Source organism: Sinohyriopsis cumingii, chromosome 14, assembly GCF_028554795.1.
Source record: "Sinohyriopsis cumingii isolate HCF-2022 chromosome 14, ASM2855479v2, whole genome shotgun sequence".
Classification (NCBI taxonomy): Eukaryota; Metazoa; Mollusca; class Bivalvia; order Unionida; family Unionidae; genus Sinohyriopsis; species Sinohyriopsis cumingii.
In genome coordinates, this window is record NC_142974.1 from 6133302 (window position 1) to 6153283 (window position 19982).

Sequence of the window (19982 nt, forward strand, 5' to 3'; positions counted from 1 at the left end):
GATACAACAAGATATTTTCTTCCATCCGAGGCATATATCGAAGTTGTTGGGGAAATTATTAAAACAAATAATGTCGTCTATGATGAAAATTTTAAAGTCGGATTTGTCAACAATGGCATTATGGCATTATTCAAAGGCGCCACTTACATGATTGACGGAAGAGAGATTGAGTCAATTACGGATAATGTTGATTTAGCAACAACGATAATAGGCCTAGCGAGATACTCGGATGATTTTACTAGATCAGCCGGCCCTAGTATGATGTTCGCTAAGGATAACTCTGATAACGCTGATCATAACCAGTATATCGTCAGGAGACCGAAAAATAACGCTGCTAATGCTGACGCTGATGTCGAAAATATGATTATTAATACTAATGACAATTACAATCTTGGATTTGCTACGCGAAAATCTATGTTAATAACAAATCGAAGAAGATTTTCCTGCGCTATTCCGTTATCTCACATATTTGGATTTTGTAGGCATTTTAGGAAAGTTATATACGGGGCAAAGCATACCGTATCGTTTGTCAAAAAGGCGGATAGCAATGATGCTATCTGGCGAGAAGGTAGGATTGATCCCGCTACTAATTTACCGCATGTCGATGATGTCACAGATAATGGTGGCAAAGTAAATTTACTAAAATTTACCTTGTGGATGCCAGCGATAACTCCATCAATAATCGAAGAAGAAAAATTATTATCATTCATGAATCAAGGTGGTAAATCTATCATGTCATGGCTGACGACAACAACAGATTCCACGACTACTACTATTAACGGTGATTACACCTGGCGCATTGCATCGCAGCAAGGTACCTCCGCGCCAAGGCATATCTTTATTGCTTTCTTGCGTTCCGATAGATATCATCAAATGAGAAGTCACATGATATTTGATAAAATTGATGCAACAAACGTATCATTGAGAATAAACGGCCAACAAGAACCATCCGAGGAAATATCCATTGATTTTGCCAACTATTCGACGGCACGCGCGTATCATCGTCTGCTAAGTTTCATGGGTCGCGATCAAAATATCGATACCGGATTACAAATATCACAGTTGGATTTTAATAAGCTTTATCCTATCTACTATTTTTCTTTGGAACATCTTGACTTAATAAAGCAATCGGTTGTCGATATTCATTTCAAGGCTAGAATTCGCACAGCAAATATTAGTCACAAGGTAGTTGCGGTGCTCCTCAGTGATAGAACAATGATCCTGGAAGGCATTAGTGGTAGAATGAGAATCATCGATGCTCCCGTCGAACGAATGTGAGAAATTCCAAATTTAGATGAAGCGATTATTAATATGCCGTACGATCACGTCAGTGTAACTCTGACTCCGGGTCAGATAAAAAAGCTTCAATCAGCAACAACAGCACGAAGAGGTTTAAAATTAACCTTGAAAAATGATCAACTTCACGGTGGGCCTAACAAACTATCGTTAACTAGAGGTCAACATGAAAGATTTACCAAAGCCAAATCGGCGAATTCCAGTGTTCATCTAAATCTTTCCATAGGCGCAATCAAAGATATGGTAAAAATAGGAGGATTCCTCCCTTTTCTACTACCATTAATAGCACCATTAATAACAGGCGCATTATCAGCAGCGGCTGGATTCGGGACTAAAAAATTATTAGAAAAAGTCACAGGAGGACGATATGGTAAAAAAAAGAGAGGAGGAGATATCCCGGGTATGGAGGAGGGGGTGAAAAGTTTTATACAAAAAACAGGAGCATTTCCTCCCGCCCTTCTCGCTCTTCCACTGATCATGAAAGCGATGCAGCGACGACAACAAGGATCCGGCCTAAGGTTAGGAAGACCGCCACCAATATACGGGTCCGGCCTAAGATTATCACGCCCTTATCGAATTTAGATCTAATCGACGAAGCAAAGAAAAAGAAAATAAAATTTTTCAGAGGCGTGTTTATGCGAGATCAACTACCGGACAAACCAAACCCTACCGAAACAGGAATAATAAATCTCGATGAAAATTCCGGCCCTGGCACGCACTGGGTTACCTACGCGATTAATCCTCGCGAAGTTATTTACTTTGACTCGTATGGATTAGCTCCACCAAATGAATTTATCAAGTACGTGTCAAAATTAAATATTCCAGTTTGGTATTCGACACTTCCAACACAAACATTAACGGATCCACCAATATGCGGTCCAGAATCAATAAATGTCCTTGATGCAATTTCAAAATCATCCAACCCTTATCGCAAAATTTTATTTGAATATACCGTAGATAAATATCATGGTTGACATTTATGGTAGATCCCTCTATAGGAAGAAGAAGAAAAAAGAAATAGAAGGCGTCGATATATCAAAATTCGCAACCAAGAGTGATATTAACGATCTCCTATCGCTGTCAGAGATAGATCCTGGCGAGGTTGCTATTTTTCAAAATACCGAAGGGCGATTACAAACTAGCAACATCAAAATAACTGATATAATCAAACGGGATGAATATAACGAGCGTATTAATCAATTTACTCAATTATCGGATTCGGTAACAAAATCCATCGCTGACGTCGCCAATCTTGTCGCAAAATTACCATCGAAGGCCGATATCGCGGATGTAGAAAAATCCGACAAGGAACTATCAGCAACATTGCTGCTAAAGGTCGATAAAGCAGCCTATGATGATGTTCAAGACAAATTATCAAAGAGACTCAACAAACTAAATAACGATCTTAAAAAACTCGATGATGCTTTGGGTAAACTTAGCAAAAAAGTTGACGAAAATATAAAAAAATCAGCTGATACCTCATTTGCCGCAGATCAGTTAGTAAAGAAAAAGGTTGATCAGGAATTACATGACGACCTCAGCGATAAAGTAGGAAAAATCAACGAGGATATCGCTAAGATCATCGCCGACGTTACCGAAATAAAAACCACAATGGAACAAAAAGGCGATAAAATATTATACGACGATCTCAGCGAGAAAACAAAATCCATCAACGATAATATTGCCCAAATCAACAAAGATATCGAAGCGGTTCGTGGATTAGCGAGTCAAGGTGCCAACGATGATCTCACCGAGAAAACAAAAAAACTCAACGAGGATATCAACCAAATCAACAAAGATATTAACGCGATTCGTATATTAACGAATCAGAAGATCGAGGAGAAAACAAAGAAAATCGGCGAGGATATTACTAAAATCAACGATGATATTAACGCGGTACGCCAAATCGCAAATGAAAAAGTCGATAAAACATCACACGATGACCTCCACGAGAAAACAAAGAAAATCAACGAGGATATTACTAAAGTCAACGATGATATTAACGCGGTACGTCAAATCGCAAATGAAAAAGTCGATAAAACATCACACGATGAAAAAACAAAATCCATCATCGATGATATTTCCACGATACGCCAAATCGCAAATGAAAAAGTCGATAAATCATCACACGATGATCTCCACGAGAAAACAAAGAAAATCAGCGATGATGTTACTGGTATTCTCGCGGATGTTACCAAGATAAATACCGCAATAGGAGAAAAAATCGATAAAAAAATCATCGATGATCTCAACGAGAAAATAAAATCCATCAACGAGGAAATTACCAAGATAAATACAGCGGTAGATGAAAAACTCGATACATCAGATCTTCATGACACCGCTTTAAATATCAACACGCGGATTGATGATCTTTCGACAAAAATTGATCTAAAAGTCGACATATCATTGTATGACAGAGAGATTCAAGGCATCAACACAAAACTATCATCGTTGAATATTCCTGCGTTGGCGCGTATTTCGATACCTGATCAGGTGGTAACAAAAAACTTATCTTGCCATGTGCCGTTTGTGTTACAGATGACTATTCTTGTATGGTCTATCACAAATAACGGATTTGATTTCACCCCACCGATTCCTGGTGTATATCGAATACATGTGATTTGTTATGTAAAATTTAATGTAAAATCCAAACAACTTCGTAAAGGTAGTATCTATCAAAATTCCGGATTTATTATTGTACCATTAGATGAGGGTATTAAAATAACATTCGAACTAGAACCACCAGACAGAACCACCACAGAGCCAGAGAGTTATTTTCTAATTATCGAATATTTATCGGGGTGGAGTGAATTTGGTAATCCGCAATTGGCTAGATAAATTAATAATAAATGACCGCATCAGATTACCGTTATAATCAGGCGCGATCATGGCAAGATTCGTTAAAAAAACTCCTCGACGATTATCAGATAAAAATAAAGAAATATCAACGAAGGTTAGTTACCATTGACGTTGCTGTTTACGCGGTTTCCGCGGTAGTCGCTGGCGCAGGAATAATTTTATCCGCGGTAACAACAATCGCGCCAATCGTAGCAACAATAATAATCTCATCAACAACAACAATCGCTGGCGTTCTCAATATCATCGCGAAGAAAATCTCATCATGCACGAGTGAGAAATTATCATCGTACAAAAACAAACTAACCAAGATCAACGACGCGTATTCGAAATTATCATCGTTACTCTCGGAGAGTCTCAACGACGGCGTTATTTCTGATCTAGAATTTTCTTCGATGATTAGCATCTACTCGGAGATTGAACAAATGAATATTAATAATGTCCGAGCTAGCCCAGATCGCGACAAACACAACGCCGCCGACAACAACGCTAATATCGCTAAGTTCAACGAAACCGGAATTTAGCATTAGTTTTCCAACACCAATCGAAGTTAATGAAATTGCGCTAACACTATTGCGCGTCTACAACAGCTGGCCTAATATCAGATCGAAATCATTTGGCAGATTATTGTCAAACAACTCGCTTGTCATCGCTAATAAAAGACGCGCCGATGGAACACCCGATTGGATTCCCATTAGCATACCAACAGGCAGTTACGAAATTGAGCAGATCGATGCGGAATTCGCATACAGAATAACAAATATAACCGGCGATGCTACTCCGGGAATAAAAATATTAGCACACGAACCATCAATGTCGTCTATCATCGAGGTATCATCGCCGTATATGGTAGATATATACCATTCGTCAATTAGGACCGTGCTGGGTTGGCCTGAAATTAACCCGGCAAAACCAGAAAAACCAGCGGTGTTTATTCCCGGCTGGCACGAGGAGGTTTTAGATCCACCTGAACCAAAAAAATCTGATTTTATCACCAATGAAGGATCTTACGAAACAGCAATCAAACACAAAGATCTTGTCGAAGATGCCATCATTCTCATGAATAATCATAAATCCAACGCGCTGTTTTTTGCTTTCACTGTCCAAGATAAATCTTTTTCATGGTTGCCTCTTCCAAAGGTCCCTTCGAATGTTGTTGAGGTAAATGTTTTACAACCAAGACGAGCAAAACCAATAGATGGTATCTTGGTGAAAAAAACAATCGATGATTTTAACCAAGAACATAAATTACAATTAATCTTGCTAAAAAAAATCTTTCAAGATTGTATCTTGGAAGAATCAGAATCATGCTATAACCTTATCATCGAACGAATAAAAATACTTAACCAACTCGCATTCGACGTTGAATATTATCATAGCATGTTTATTCTATCGATAGACGATGATATATCAGTCGCTGATTATGAATTTCCCGCGAGTAGTTTTCGGTTGATCAGGAATTCGGGAGAAAAGCAGAAATTTATGGCATTATTCGGATTGACCGAGGAAACACTACTAAATTATAAACTTCCCGATTATAATGTTGATGAAATGAGAAAATCCGTCACTGATGCCATTGATGATTTATTTCCAAAATTGTACAACGCGTGGCTAGCTAACAAAATAAAAACAAGATCGATTCTTCAGCATGATAATAACGAAGTTGGCCAAGGGCGACATCGCTCGCCGGGTATCGTTAATATAACGGAGGTTATCGCGATTTATCTTCACGCGGATATTGTTGATGGCAGTTACAGTGTTGATCAGGATGTGTCGAAACAAGCGCAACAGGGATATGTCTTGTATTCGTTTTCACCTACCGTTTCTCCTGGTTATTTGATAATAAAAGAGCCGGTTAATCCGTTTTATCTTCGATGCTACAATCGGTTATTATCAAATATAAATTTTAGACTAACAGATCAAAATGAGAATTTACTTGATATACGCGGAGAAACATTAAATATTAGCCTGTTGGTAAAATCGTTAAAAAAAATCAGAGATTGTTAAATCTGTCCACGGGAAAAAACAGGCCAAAAAAATAAATAAAAATCAGGGAAATTTTCAAAATTAATATATTTTTTTGTTTTTTTTTTGTGAAATCAGGAATCGGAAGATTCCCTAACTTTGTTTTCATCGACAAGTTTTTTCAACTGCCTGACACGCGAACTTGTAATTTTTCGTGACTCATACGCGTCTGATAAGGTCAATCTAGCTTTTTCTACCAGCGTAGATAATTTAACGAAATCTTCGATTTGACCATCGCTGACTGTAGCTAGCGACTGATACATCGCGATTTGAATTTTCTTTATTAGTTTGTATTCGGATGGCAGCGTATATTTATATTCAAGTTTCCCCTGAATAATCGCCTCGAACTCGGATCGAATTTTATTTATATCTAGATCCGATGGAAGATTTATTTTTTTCTTCAGATCATCGATAGCTCCAATGATATCGTTTATAGTTTGTTCGTCCATTATATAATTTTTGTAATATTTAATTATTCTTCATCACTCCCCGAATCAAATACCATTGGTACATAAATGAATTTGAGCCATGCACTGAGATTATATGAAAAAGTCGCATTGATTTTCCCCTCAACCGCTCGTTGTATTGTGGCGGAATTAATATTATAATATTTCGCAGCAGCAGTCATCGACTCAAAATACATCTTATCGCCTGTTGATTGATTTATCGATTCGACGGCCTTGGCATATTTCGGATGTCTACCAGAATTACCAGCCCTTGAATTTTCACTCGGAGTTACTGCGCGAAGATTGGATATTTCGTTATTGAGTTTATTTCCGTCAATGTGATCGATGACAAATCCAATCTCTATTGGTCCCTTGTGACATTCATATACAAATCTGTGATTGAGATAATTTATTTTTCTTTCTTTTTTGTTTTGGCTGACGGTAAACATAAAATAACCCGAATTATTAACCTTACCAAAGGGATATTTTGTTCTGGCATTTCTGACGGTACCATCGGTAGATGCTTCGTAACCCTTGATGGTTGGGTGTGATTTATATTCGTGCGTGATTTTCATTGCAGGAATCGTTGATTTGTGATTCATATACAATATTTTGTTTGTTTAAATCGTAATTTGCCTTGAATCGATTAATATAATCTTCTTCACAAGATATCACTGACGAGGATCTTTTTTCATAATATCGTCGTAATTCCCGATAATTTTTCCCTCCACAGGAGAAACACAATCGTGTCTTTCCTCGAATGCCAACTTGACAAACCAAACATCGCTGTGGTCCTTTACTGCCTCGTCGAATTGCGTATATGTGAGCTCCACAATATTCGCCTCTACAGGATTTATCACATGATTTTGTTGATCCAACCGTTATCCATTTGCATTGATTCATTATAATTTAGATATTTGTCTAAAATATAATAATGGATGCATTTGATCTTGATGAGGCAGAATATATCATTCCTGAAGTTGATCGTGCGAAGAAGGAATTTTTCGATGATGGAGCGATTCATGTTTGGTCGACATGGAAAACTAACTCCGTTGATGCTACGATGAATCAGGAACGAGCCAAGAAGATAATCGAACATATAAAAATCGAACACAAGGAAGAACGATTCATCTTTGGAATAAAATTTATTGCACAAATGCCCGATGATACTTGGGTCATTCGTGATAAACGAGATCCCGTGCGCGGTGGTAAGAAAAATGTTGTTCTTGATAAAAATTCGAAGCCAGGATTATTACTGGGAATTGATGGTCCTTATTATGCTAGAGCTTATCCTTCTAGTGCTGTTGTTTATGGAATTTATCGGCTGAATAATAATCCTGATGTGAAAAATCTACCTGCAATGAAAGAATCACCGATGATAAACTGCGTGGCTGAGCGCGTTATCGAGCATATGAAAAACGCTCGTCGTGGATCTGGCTTGACTCAATTAAGGTTGGATAAAATTAACTCATGGGCGAAGACAGTTGTTGATGGTGCATCGATTGACGATGTTGCTGCATTGAGCAAAAAACTTAAATTTCCTATCACGGTGAAAACACTATCAGGAGAAATATTATATTCGTCTCCGTACAAATCTCGAGGAGTACCAATCGAAATTGTTGATCATAATTCGCATGCGTGGTCGCAGTCGGTAATGATATTTCCTCGGGATCGCGCTGTTAAATTTTATCCTGTGGAATCCACGGCAGATACCACAGATGCCATGTTCAGGTATATCAAAATATTAGCCGCGTCTGATCCAATATCGGTCTGGTTATTTTCGAGTGAAGAAAAGTATGATCAGTTTATCTTGCCGCGGGGAGATATTTATCGAGATGAAAAATTACACGAATCAATGAAAAATATCGCGGTGAAATATTCGTCAAATCCTGATCAGTTATTAACGAACTGCTTTACGGTTCCATCTGTTGCTGCTCATGCTGCCAGAGAGAGAAACTCGTGGAAACCTACGAGGAATGAATATCTCGCTGATATTCAACTTAGTTGTATCAAATACGGCCATGGAGGATTGTGGAATACCAAATATTATTTCGAAGATATGATTTCCGTTGACATGAGCGCATGCTATCCTGGAAGTTTCCTTGGATATGGCGATTGTGCAGATTATTTTGCTAAATTTGGCCATCCCACCAGCGAGATGACGAGAGTTGCGATTAACGGACCATTACCTGATTTTGTCATGACAGGATTCGCTTATGTAACTTCATTCGAGTTTGCTGAAAATTTACATAAAATTTGCTATATTTGGTTTGGTCGGCATTTATCTCAGCGAAGATGGGTCCCTACGGTTTTGTTAAGATATATGCTGGATTCGTCGATGTTAATATCGTTGACGGTAAGCGAGGCGATTATATCGTATAGGAAACAAATCGAAGTGTGGCTGCCGACAGATTGTGAAAATGCGAAAGATATCGGAAGAAAAATAATTGGCAAATTTACTCAAGGAGGATCAGTTGATCATAAACATCGCCACGCTAGGTTGTTTATTAATGATGCCGAGATGGATTTTATTATCGCCGATACAGTGTCGAGAGGAATATTCTGCAACAGAGAAAATATTATTATTGATGGAGAAAAATTGGGTACCGTAATCAGTTACCTCGATGGAGAATCAGCGCAATATACGCATCTGAGATCGTCGATGCTAGCTTATGTAAGTATCAATTTGCTATCGATGATAAATAAATTTTCTGATATCGCGGCAAGGGTTGCAACTGACTCGTTTTATATTGATAAGAAATATCAGTGTAGGTTGGAAAATTTAATCACCGATGGTTCCTGGGGGACTTGGAGAATAAAAAACGAGGATATTCTAGATTATTGTGAGGACGCCGATGTTGAAGATTGCGATAAATTTCATCGAGATAAATGCGAGGAAATATCAACAGCTGCATCCGCATTCGATCCAATTTCACGAAGTAAATTCGTCTACATGAACGGTCCTGGCGGTAGTGGCAAAACAACACGAGCGATAAATTTATTTTCAAATTCTGATATGGTCGTACTGACTCCAACTCATAGATTAGCGCGAGAAATAAGACAACGCGGCGTTGATTCTGGCACATATCATAGTTATTTCAAATACAGCGGTGGATTGTGGGATTCAGCTCGCATGGGAAACAAATATATCAACAAAATTATAATATTTGATGAAATTTGCACGGTAAATTTAATCACGCTAAAATCATTCCTGGTTTGGCTTGAGGGAAAAAATACCGCCGTGATAATGTGCGGCGATCATGGCCAGCCTGATCCTATTGATGGCGAATCTCCTCATGAGTGGCTCAGGGATTTCGTTGATTATTATGAAGAAATCGACGCTGATTATAGATCCGATGATAATTTACTAACCGAATTTAAGAAAATAATTCGATTACAACCGAATAAGTTTCAATGTGACGTGATGAGAAGAATAATCGACGAAACTCCGATGGATATTTTTCTAAATTTGTGGCGTCCAGATCATTTGATTGTTGCTAGCAGGAAAATTGTTCGTGATGTTATTCAGGAAATGTTATTCAAGTTGCATTGTGAGAAATTTCCAACATTACAGGTGCCGTTGTGTTACAGGCCCGCTGATACCAGGAAACAAAATATCAGTGTTACTTTGCCATGCGGAGAAGAAAAAATATTAGTTTTGAACGATATTATTTTCGTTGATATTAATCTTGTCAATGATGCGATAAACGCAGAAAGATCACCATGGAAACTTGGATATGCAACAACGATACACTCATCGCAAGGATTAACCGTAGACGGCCAAGTTTGGATCGTCGATGATAGAATTTCCTGGTCAAATTTAGTTTATCTAGCCGTGTCTCGAGTAAGAAAATTATCTCAGTTAGGTAGAATTAGATTTTACATTAATGATGCTGGCGGTAGTTGAGTATCTTTCGGTATTATTTGTAATTCCTCCTTGGTAAATCCTCGTTGTGGCGCTAGCGAATCTAGAAAATAAATTGCTGGTCTTCCTGATGATCTTGTTACGGCTGATATTTTATGTGTCGTAACGCTCCAAGTTGGATCGGTTGCTCTTTTTCTTCCTCCTTCGGCTTCTCCTTCCTTATATAAATATCGGACCATGACGCTACCTAGCACAGGCGGAATAGTAGAATCTCGCTTTAGTGGTATATTTGTTTTTGTAATTGCAATTGCGGGTTTCATCGATATTGTTCGTGTTACTTCGTTATTTAGCGCGTTAATCACATGAGGCAATCTTGTTACCCAATCGTGAGATCGATTATCTTGGATGAATTCTCTCGCGTACTGATATCCAAATAATCGTTCCGCTAGTGTTTTGTTGAATCTTTCAACGATAGCCTGATTACGATGAACACCAACTATGCCACGTCGGATTTTAACATTATTCTTCTTCATCAATGAAGTAACCGCACCGAGGAATTCTCGTCCTGGATCAATCTGGAGAAGCTTCGGCCATGTTAACGGAGATCGTGAGTAAATTTTCTCAAATGCCTTTGCAATTTCCGTTGCTGTTTTATTTGATAATGGTTCTGCTTCCTTATATCTGCTTGCAATATCAACAATGGTAAGGACATATTTGTATGTAACTCCGTCAACGGTATCATGAGGAAGAAACATTAAATCAGCCTGATGAACTTCGTTGGGTACGCTGACGGAAAAACTCGCATATGGTATTTTTTTAGGTGGAGGAAGATATATTTGCCAGATTGCCTGTTTCGATAGCCATGATGCAGCGATAGATTGTTTTACTTTTGCTGCCTTGGCAAGTTTGGCTATTGCTGATTTTCCTCGCCAAAAACCTCGCGGAGAATAATATATTTGTTCCATTATAATCTACCAGCGCCGAATACTAATTTACCTTTCATCCCTAATTTTACCGCCAAGGCTGCTGCTTTTTCTCTGATATTTTTATTGGGTATCGCGTCTATTGCGTGAATTAACCTGACATCAGCAAGATGCCGTTGTTGTAAATCAGCGTTACGATACGCAAGATCGTGATAGTAGCATGCTTTATCGATGGCATTTACTGGATTTTCATTTTGTTTGGGTTGATTATTTTCATCGAGTCTGATGTCGAGCCTTGTTCCGGGTCCGCAGTAATTGTATCCTGGCAGATGTTTTTCTCCGGGATATTTTGCCCAGGGCAACCCTGGTAACTTTGATAAGAGGGATGCGATGTCTCCTCCGATTCTTCTACTTTTTTTTTTACAAATTTGAACTTGCGAGTCTTGCAAACTGCGCATTCGCCCTTGATTGCGTTCCTGTTATTGCGTGTGACGATTTCGATTGGATTTAGCGTAGCCGTGCGCGTGCGACACTTAACACAATATAGATCCATGTATTCTAGTAACATGAATGTAATTGATTTTTCCGCCACGAAGAAACGCGAGCAAATAAAACACACCGCGGCGTTACCAAATTCGATAAGAATGATAATCATTGGCCCGTCTGGATCTGGAAAAACACAATTGTTATTAAATTTGATAATGCGATGGCTGAAATGGGATAAATTGTATTTGGTTGCGCCATCCGTTGATGATCAGCGATGTTATCAAGTATTAAAAGAATTTAGCGACAATACCGACGAAGGCACGATAGAATTTATCACAGACATTAATGAAGCTCCATCCGTGGAAAATTTAGATGGCGATGTTAATAATCTCGTCGTTTTCGATGATGTCATGCTAGATAAGCAGACCAACCCGGCTAGGATATTTTCGCGCGGCAGACACAAGAACACCGATGTGATTTACGTGACGCAGCGATATACACAGATTCCGAAAGTTATTAGGGACAATTGTAATATTTTATCAGTATTCAATGGCGTTGATACTCACACGCTGAGAAATATTCATCAGACTTGGTGTAACGGCGACATGGACATAAATAAATTTAAAAATTTCTTCAGCCACGCTCAGGCAACACCGCACGGTTTCATCACGATTAATCTTCATGATCCGCGTAGTAGATATCGAATCGGTCTTGATCAAATTTACTCATGAAATTGCAGCCTTTTCCTTGCAAACTTCATCGACACCCGATCTTTTTCCCACCCCCACCCCGAAAAGTTGTATTTTTTCCTTGTCCAGAATGATATATTTTGCACACAAAAATTGCACTCGGGATCGAATTTACGCAAATTGTTTTTCGTGGGAAGCTTTATTTTTGAAATCCGAGGCTTCTACGGAGAAAGTTTGCGTAGGAGGCTTTATTTTGGCGGAACCGTCTGGTCTGTAGAACTTCCCTTGTCGAGGATTATTTTTGTGTCACGGAGGTTACAATATTGAGATACCCCCCCCCCCCCCTGACCGCCCCCCCTGAAAAATGATGGTTTTTGTCGAAAAATGACGAAAAAGTCTGTACACCTTCCCTGCTGCTGTATGTTTGTATGTATGTATATATGTATGTATGTATGTATGGATGGATGGATGTGTGATTACCTCAGCATACTTTTTCACAGCTAAATGCCATTTACTCTGGTTGATAACCCTTGTTTGGTTTTACCTAGTACATGTGCATGAATCGAGAAAATTAAATACATGCAGGTATTTGAAATTTCCAGAAAAATACTGTATTTCCACCTACTGTGGCAAACAGTTTCATTTTTAAATTTCACCTTTATAGAGTACTAGGGTTTTGCCAATAATTATTTATTGCAATTAAGGTAACTTCCTCGTTGGAACCTATTTACATGTTGAAAGAACAAACCACATATCAGTTCCGCGTGACAACTGTGACGTCAACTGGACTCGTCAATATGCCAAAAGTAACACCATGGACAACAACTTTCGACGGTAATAAAATTAAGGCACGAGAGTCTTTTCTGTCACAATAAATATTTAATTACACGAGGAGGGTTTACATTAATCACTCATAAACTCGCATACTTTGTTTTTTATTTACAAAATATGCCACTTACAGAACAAATATTCAACATGCTGGCGATAGTAGTCGAAGAAACATTAATTCATGCAACCAATGACTGTTTTCTGAAAAATAGTCTTAAGCAAAGCATGCATGAAATGTGATATCTCCCAAATAGACATCATATCGCCTGATAATCATATTTTCATTATCCCAATGTATTTAACCATCATAAGCTAATAAATTCTTTATGGGTGCGATTTATTATTTTTGGTAATGATTTATATAACAAACAATATCAGCTATATTTGTTTTACATATATGATTACCATTGCAAAGTAAATCCAGTTAACATAGATCATGACGCTATTTTGGCTCTCAAAATTTCTTAAAATTAGTTGTGAATTAATTGAATTAATTACTTCTTGGAGTTTTTACGCTGCGACAATTAATAAATATATCATTCAAAATTAGAAAAATAAAAGACAAAATGTTGGTTGATTGCGATTGTTTGAAAGAGGCGTGTTTAGTCATACAATTCAAAATAAAAGGCCAAGTGATTTGATTGTATTTCAATCTAGTCTAACTTGTCAGTCTGTTGTGGGTTTTGTCATTACTGTCTTGATATATTTTTTGTTAGAACACGTTCCACTACAGACACCACGTTATGCTCGTATCGAAAAGCAAGGCTTCTTGGACATGAAACCAACCGCAACCATCAGCTGGGATCCAGGAGAGGGTAAAATGTGAAGCAGATCCCTTTTCAAAATATTCATACCACGTTTCTGTATCTTCCTTTTTTGTCTTTTTATTATTACACACTTCTTTATGAAACAGTCTTCATGAAAAACTGTTCCAGAAAAATAGTCTGAGGAATACAAGTCTTCACCGTACATGTAATCCATGGAAAAGATTTATTTCTTTCCGTTAATTAAATGGTCGAGACTTAGCATACCTAATATCTTAGTAGGGAAAACAATTTATCCTGGTCGGCATAAACTTTGACCTTTGACCCCAACCTCTGACCTTCATCCTGGACCAGTGGCTTCAACATTTGACAACTCTGAACCACTTGACCTTTGCATAGGTTCTGACCAACCTAACGTCTAAGCTGTATTGAAAGTGACTAACCTTAAACACATAGACCACTGCTCAACAAAATAACTGAACCAGTAACCTGATAATATTTACATAAAATCATAGGCTACTGGTATTAAGTACAGTTGTTATAAACAAATCCTCAAACCATTGGATTTCGTCCTAGGCCACTTAACACATTAACCCCTGGTGACGAGTGTACGTGTCAGGAGGCAGTAGCCTACTGCAGAGTTCTGTAGCGTCAAGGTCATGTATGATACACTAAAGTGGGTGGTATTATAGAAAGGTAGACAGATGTAGCTCTATAATGATACCAAATAATCTGGAATTTCTCGTTGCACTACAAAATAGAGAGTGGAAAACCTCATTTTTTGGAAACGATTTTTTTCTACCCTAAATTCGCCCGTGGTTGGAATCCGATTTTGTGTCCGGATTTTAGACTTTTTTGGTCTCGGATCTAGGGCAGACCGGTATGAACTGCAAACAGACAGATGAACCTTTGCAAAAAGTAGGATAATATGGGCATTTTGGAATAAAGATTGGTCTCGATACGAAAATAATGGGTTCGTTAAGCAAAAACAAAAAAATAATAAAGAAAAAAATAAAAGAACTCCAACTTTTACCCTTCTGCTCATTCGCGAGATAAAGATAAATAGCCAATGAAAAACTATGTTTCTAACACAACTAGGCAGTATGTTATTGGAAGATCACCTGAAGTTGGCATTTTAGGATGTATTCAGAAATAGCTTTAGAAATGTCTTTTCTACTCGAATTTCAGACGAAAAAGACAAAAACCTCCAGGGGTTAATGTGTTAACGTCTGACTTGGAAACTAACCGTTGACTTTTAAAAACAGTTTTATGAAAACAAGTCAGGGCCAAACGTCGTCTAAATAGTTGTTAGAAAATAAAAGCATAAAATGATACGCCAGCACCTATCGGCCATTTTTTAAAACTAAATAATTAATCCAGTTACCACTACCACATGTGTATCTTACAATTATGAGAATGACCAATTAAATTAAAAACAAATCAGCATTATCTTTAGGCAATATTTTTAACTAATATGTGTGGACCAAGTGGACCATTATGTTGGGGTCTTTAAGTTTCACTACTTACATCTTGATATTCAGTTGGTCTTTTATGCCCTTTTGACACAAACCAGCCGATCATTTGTGCAAGCCATATAAAAATCTTCTTCTTTTCTATTTTTTAAACACATCATTCATCATATTCGCACAAAACGTAGTATGTAAGGGACATCTCCAACTGTTTGAATTGAAAAACCATGATGTTGTGAATAAGAATTAACATTGTATATGGTTTTCAAAATTCCCACCTTACTGCCTAAGACCTGTCAGCTGTGGAGAGAAAAAAACCCAACTATTTTCTTACAGAGGAATGACCACAATTGTTTGTATATCGTTTTCCAAGTTTTCCACAATCGAAATGTTGTTCTCCTTTGTGCGTGCATCATTAATCATACTCATGCAGTTTGTCCTTTTTTTTATTTTATTTTGTTTTAATTTCGGGCTTTCTATTTCTGTGGAGCTATTTGTGTATATTTCATGTAGCTAACTTTAAGCAGTTTGGTGGCACTCGTCTTTATATCCAACATATTTTAGGCGGATACCGAGGTTAAAAAGTGTGACACCTGGGCTATTAACCATTTATCATATGTTGCTCATTTGTTATTGCTATAATTTCGAGTATAAGTGAAAACTAGATACTACTGTTAGCTAGCGTAGATAAATAGGTTTTCTAAAAAACTAATTTCTACATTAAATCAGTCCAGTTCCGGAATATAGTTTTATACGGTGTATTTGTCTAAGCATTATACATATATGCAGGTAGTTTATGTATTTACTTATACAGCCAAGAAATGAAACTTACCCACAGTGCATGCATTGTGTGCAACTCAGCGTCATTTTGACAAGTGCAAACTTTCTTACCGATTCATTTCAGTTGGTAAAGTCATCTACATTACAAACTCCTGTCAAAAGATATTGACAAATAGATAGGTATTATTCAGGAAGCAGCCCCTAGTTCTCTCTCGTTCTTTATATCAGAATGGTTATCGGATTTCATTTTCTAGATCATAAAAGTATCTTTCATAAAACAAGGTATAAAATACAGTGTGAACAAACATTATGTCGAGACAGGTTTTACATTCTGTCAAGACACGTCTTCAAAATTTTATTTTATCGGGACATTCGCGCTAATGATTTTATACGAGATTTTTGTACAAAACAGTTTGAAAGCCATCAAACATATATATATATATATATATATATATATATATATATATATATATATATATATATATATATATATATATATGTCTCTGTGTGTGTTTAAAATAAGCATAGACTAGGTCTGTAAAAGCGAATAAATATGACATACATACAGATTTTGAGATGAACCAGACATAACTGAGTTACAATAGTCCAGTCTTGAAAGTACTAATGAACACACAAGTATTTTAGTGGCATCAGCTGAAAGATATTTGCGAATTGAGCTAATGCGTCTAAGCTCAAGATATGCAGCCTTATTAGATCTAACGGTATTAAATCCAACCAATTTAGAACTGTAATATCTTATATCGTCCATGTATTACTCGAATATACTAAAACTACAAGACTCATTCTACAAGAAACACTTACCATGACAATCCTCTGAAAAATTGATATACTTAAATGCTGTTTTGTACTTTTATCTTAAATCTCGATAACACTCCATCGCATGAACTAAATTATTCTTAATTTCGCCAGGTTTTTTCAACCAGAAATTAATTCCAGAACGATATGTAATGCATCTATCATTTACATTCAATACCTCACATCTTTATTATTTTCTCTGGTGCTATTTCTTGCTCTCTAAGGCACTCGATAGTAAACTATCGCAATATTTTAACAAATATGCATCTGACAATAACTTTGATATTTTACTAATCTAGCATTTACAAAACTTTCATATGCTTTTCTCGTTTGTCTTAAATTTATTTTACCCAACTCCTTATCGATGAAATGTCTCGCATATATTTACTTGAATGTTCCATTTTCTATAATAAATCTTAATTCCTGTTTGCAGGATTTTTTTAATTCCATTTAAATTTGTAGTGATGCCACTAATATTTTGTTCACAATTTAGTAACCTTAATTATTTCAAGTTGATTTAGAAGTATTTAAATGGTATACAATGGCGATAGGTGGCATTATAACATATTTAAAACAAAACGAGCGTCGAGAGTGTGTTCCTTGACCTATCTATGCACCAATCAAATTAGAGCTTTCATGTTTACACAAAGGGAAAGGTTTGTACTGTACAAATCGTTTCTAACTCTCCTTACCATGAAATATAACGCTTTATCTGATTGGGTTACTAAAGTGAGTCGACTGGGAAGTCCTATGGACGGCAGAACATAACGCTTTATCGGTGCCCCAAAGGTTCTACTATTATGAGTAAATCTTGATGCTCAGAATGGATTTCTTTTTAAGCATGTTTTGAAATTTACGAAGCTGGAAGATAATTAATGGGGCATGAGAAATAACTTTTATTCGATACTTGACTTAAAGGAATATATAATGAATATCACTGTAATTATAAAGCCAATGTCTTTTATTCTCAAGGTGATGCAATAATTATACAAGTTTATAGATAATCTTGCATTTTCACAGAGCCACAATGTTTCTTCAAACTTTTCTGGATGACGTCGTATGGCAGGCTTGGCGTCGAGGAGATACAGGTAAAGTACTACAAGCTAAAAGAATGCCAACATTTACTCTCTCTCTCTCTCTCTCTCTCTCTCTCTCTCTCTCTCTCTCTCTATATATATATATATATATATATATATATATATATATATATATATATATATATATATATATATTTGTATTGTATAGATTGCAGTGCTCTAATTTCGTCATTACAACAATCTCTCCCGTTTAAATCATACGTGTCTTATATTTATTTAATCAGTATGTATGAAAACAAAAGCTCATAAAGAAAACATGCAACTTATCAATTTGCAAAGGGGATTGTGCATACTCATAAAATGCACAGAATTACATTTTGTAGCGGTCACACTTGGCAGGTATGTAATGAATTCATTCACTCGGTCAACACAATACTACCTGTAGTCAATCTTATCTCCGTTTAAAGACAAGTATGTATATTTGTCTGTGATATAAATAAATTATATGCATAGAATGTACGCTGTATCTTTGATACGCCACTAGTGGCATCAATTTTAATGAACATGTAACTCCGCAATCCTTTCATTGAAAAAAAAATATATGTATTAAATTCGATTGACTAAAATAAACCGATAATACTGTAGAGGTAACATAATTCCTTGGTTAAGTAAAATAAGCACCATTTACAGCAAACCTCCTCGGATTTATTACAATTAGGTATCATAAATTGAGAGTGAACTCTCGTGATACGATTGCTAAAACGTGAATATTGCAATGTGCCGGTTCATGTATAAAAAGCTTGTGCTAAGTCAGCAAGATAACAGGAATATAATTGGAACTGATTGAGTGGGTAAATGTAGCGAACATTTCCATTGGTCACAACGTATTAATCATGTGATTAGGTTGAGCTGCATTTATTTATGTATAAACTCTACGGAGAGTTATTTTTTGCCAACTTCTATAATGATCACGTGGAAGGAAACTATATATATCATAATTTCATTTTCCTTCAGCGACTTCGCATGGATTTTGGGTTTTGTAGAAGGCGGGGCAGAGTGTGCCGTTTCATTTTTATGATCTACTCCTTTATCTGTATGTTTCAGGCACCACCAGAATTCAAGTATACAATGAAGTCTCTGGAGTTTGGAAGCAAATATACCGTCCGAATTCATGCATACGATGAAATGTTTCGGCACAGCAGCACTGCCTTTTCCTTAACCTTTGTCACGCCAGAATGCCTAGAGGCAACTCAGTTCAACTACAGCCTCTGTGGTATGTTCACAAAAAAAATATTTTCGTTACATTCTTTTTGCGACTGATATTACATGACTACGTGCTATAAAAGCTTGAGAGAATGATTTAACTCTTGTTCATGATTTTTAAGACCTATCTATTAAGTGAATATGCATTTTTTAGCTTGTGCTCAACGGGACTCATTCCCGCTCTTGTTTATTTAACATGCAGGGAAAACAACAACAATTTTGTTAATTGTATCTTTATCTATCAAAGACATTCAGTATAACTTCACGGTCAATGATCAGTAGTATGCATAGTATAATATCAGGACCATACTTAATTATAAAACTCTTTCTCTTCACCAGCTGCGCGCAATAAAATAAATTAATACATAATTAGTGCGTGAATTTAAGAGCTCCCCAATTATATACTTCCCTATACTAGACTAATTGTACTCAACTGTTT

At 36.8% G+C, this 19982-nt stretch overlaps 1 protein-coding gene across 1 annotated transcript in view; it reads left to right on the forward strand.

Annotated features, from left to right (window-relative positions):
• The window catches only part of LOC149783140 (tyrosine-protein kinase receptor torso-like), a 66756-nt gene that overhangs the window by 12631 nt on the left and 34143 nt on the right, over positions 1-19982 (forward strand). The window contains exons 5-8 of the mRNA XM_089931368.1: positions 13291-13420; positions 14131-14229; positions 18264-18331; positions 19385-19553. Coding sequence (XP_089787494.1) covers positions 13291-13420; positions 14131-14229; positions 18264-18331; positions 19385-19553 — 466 coding nt within the window. The remainder of the gene's footprint in view (positions 1-13290; positions 13421-14130; positions 14230-18263; positions 18332-19384; positions 19554-19982) is intronic.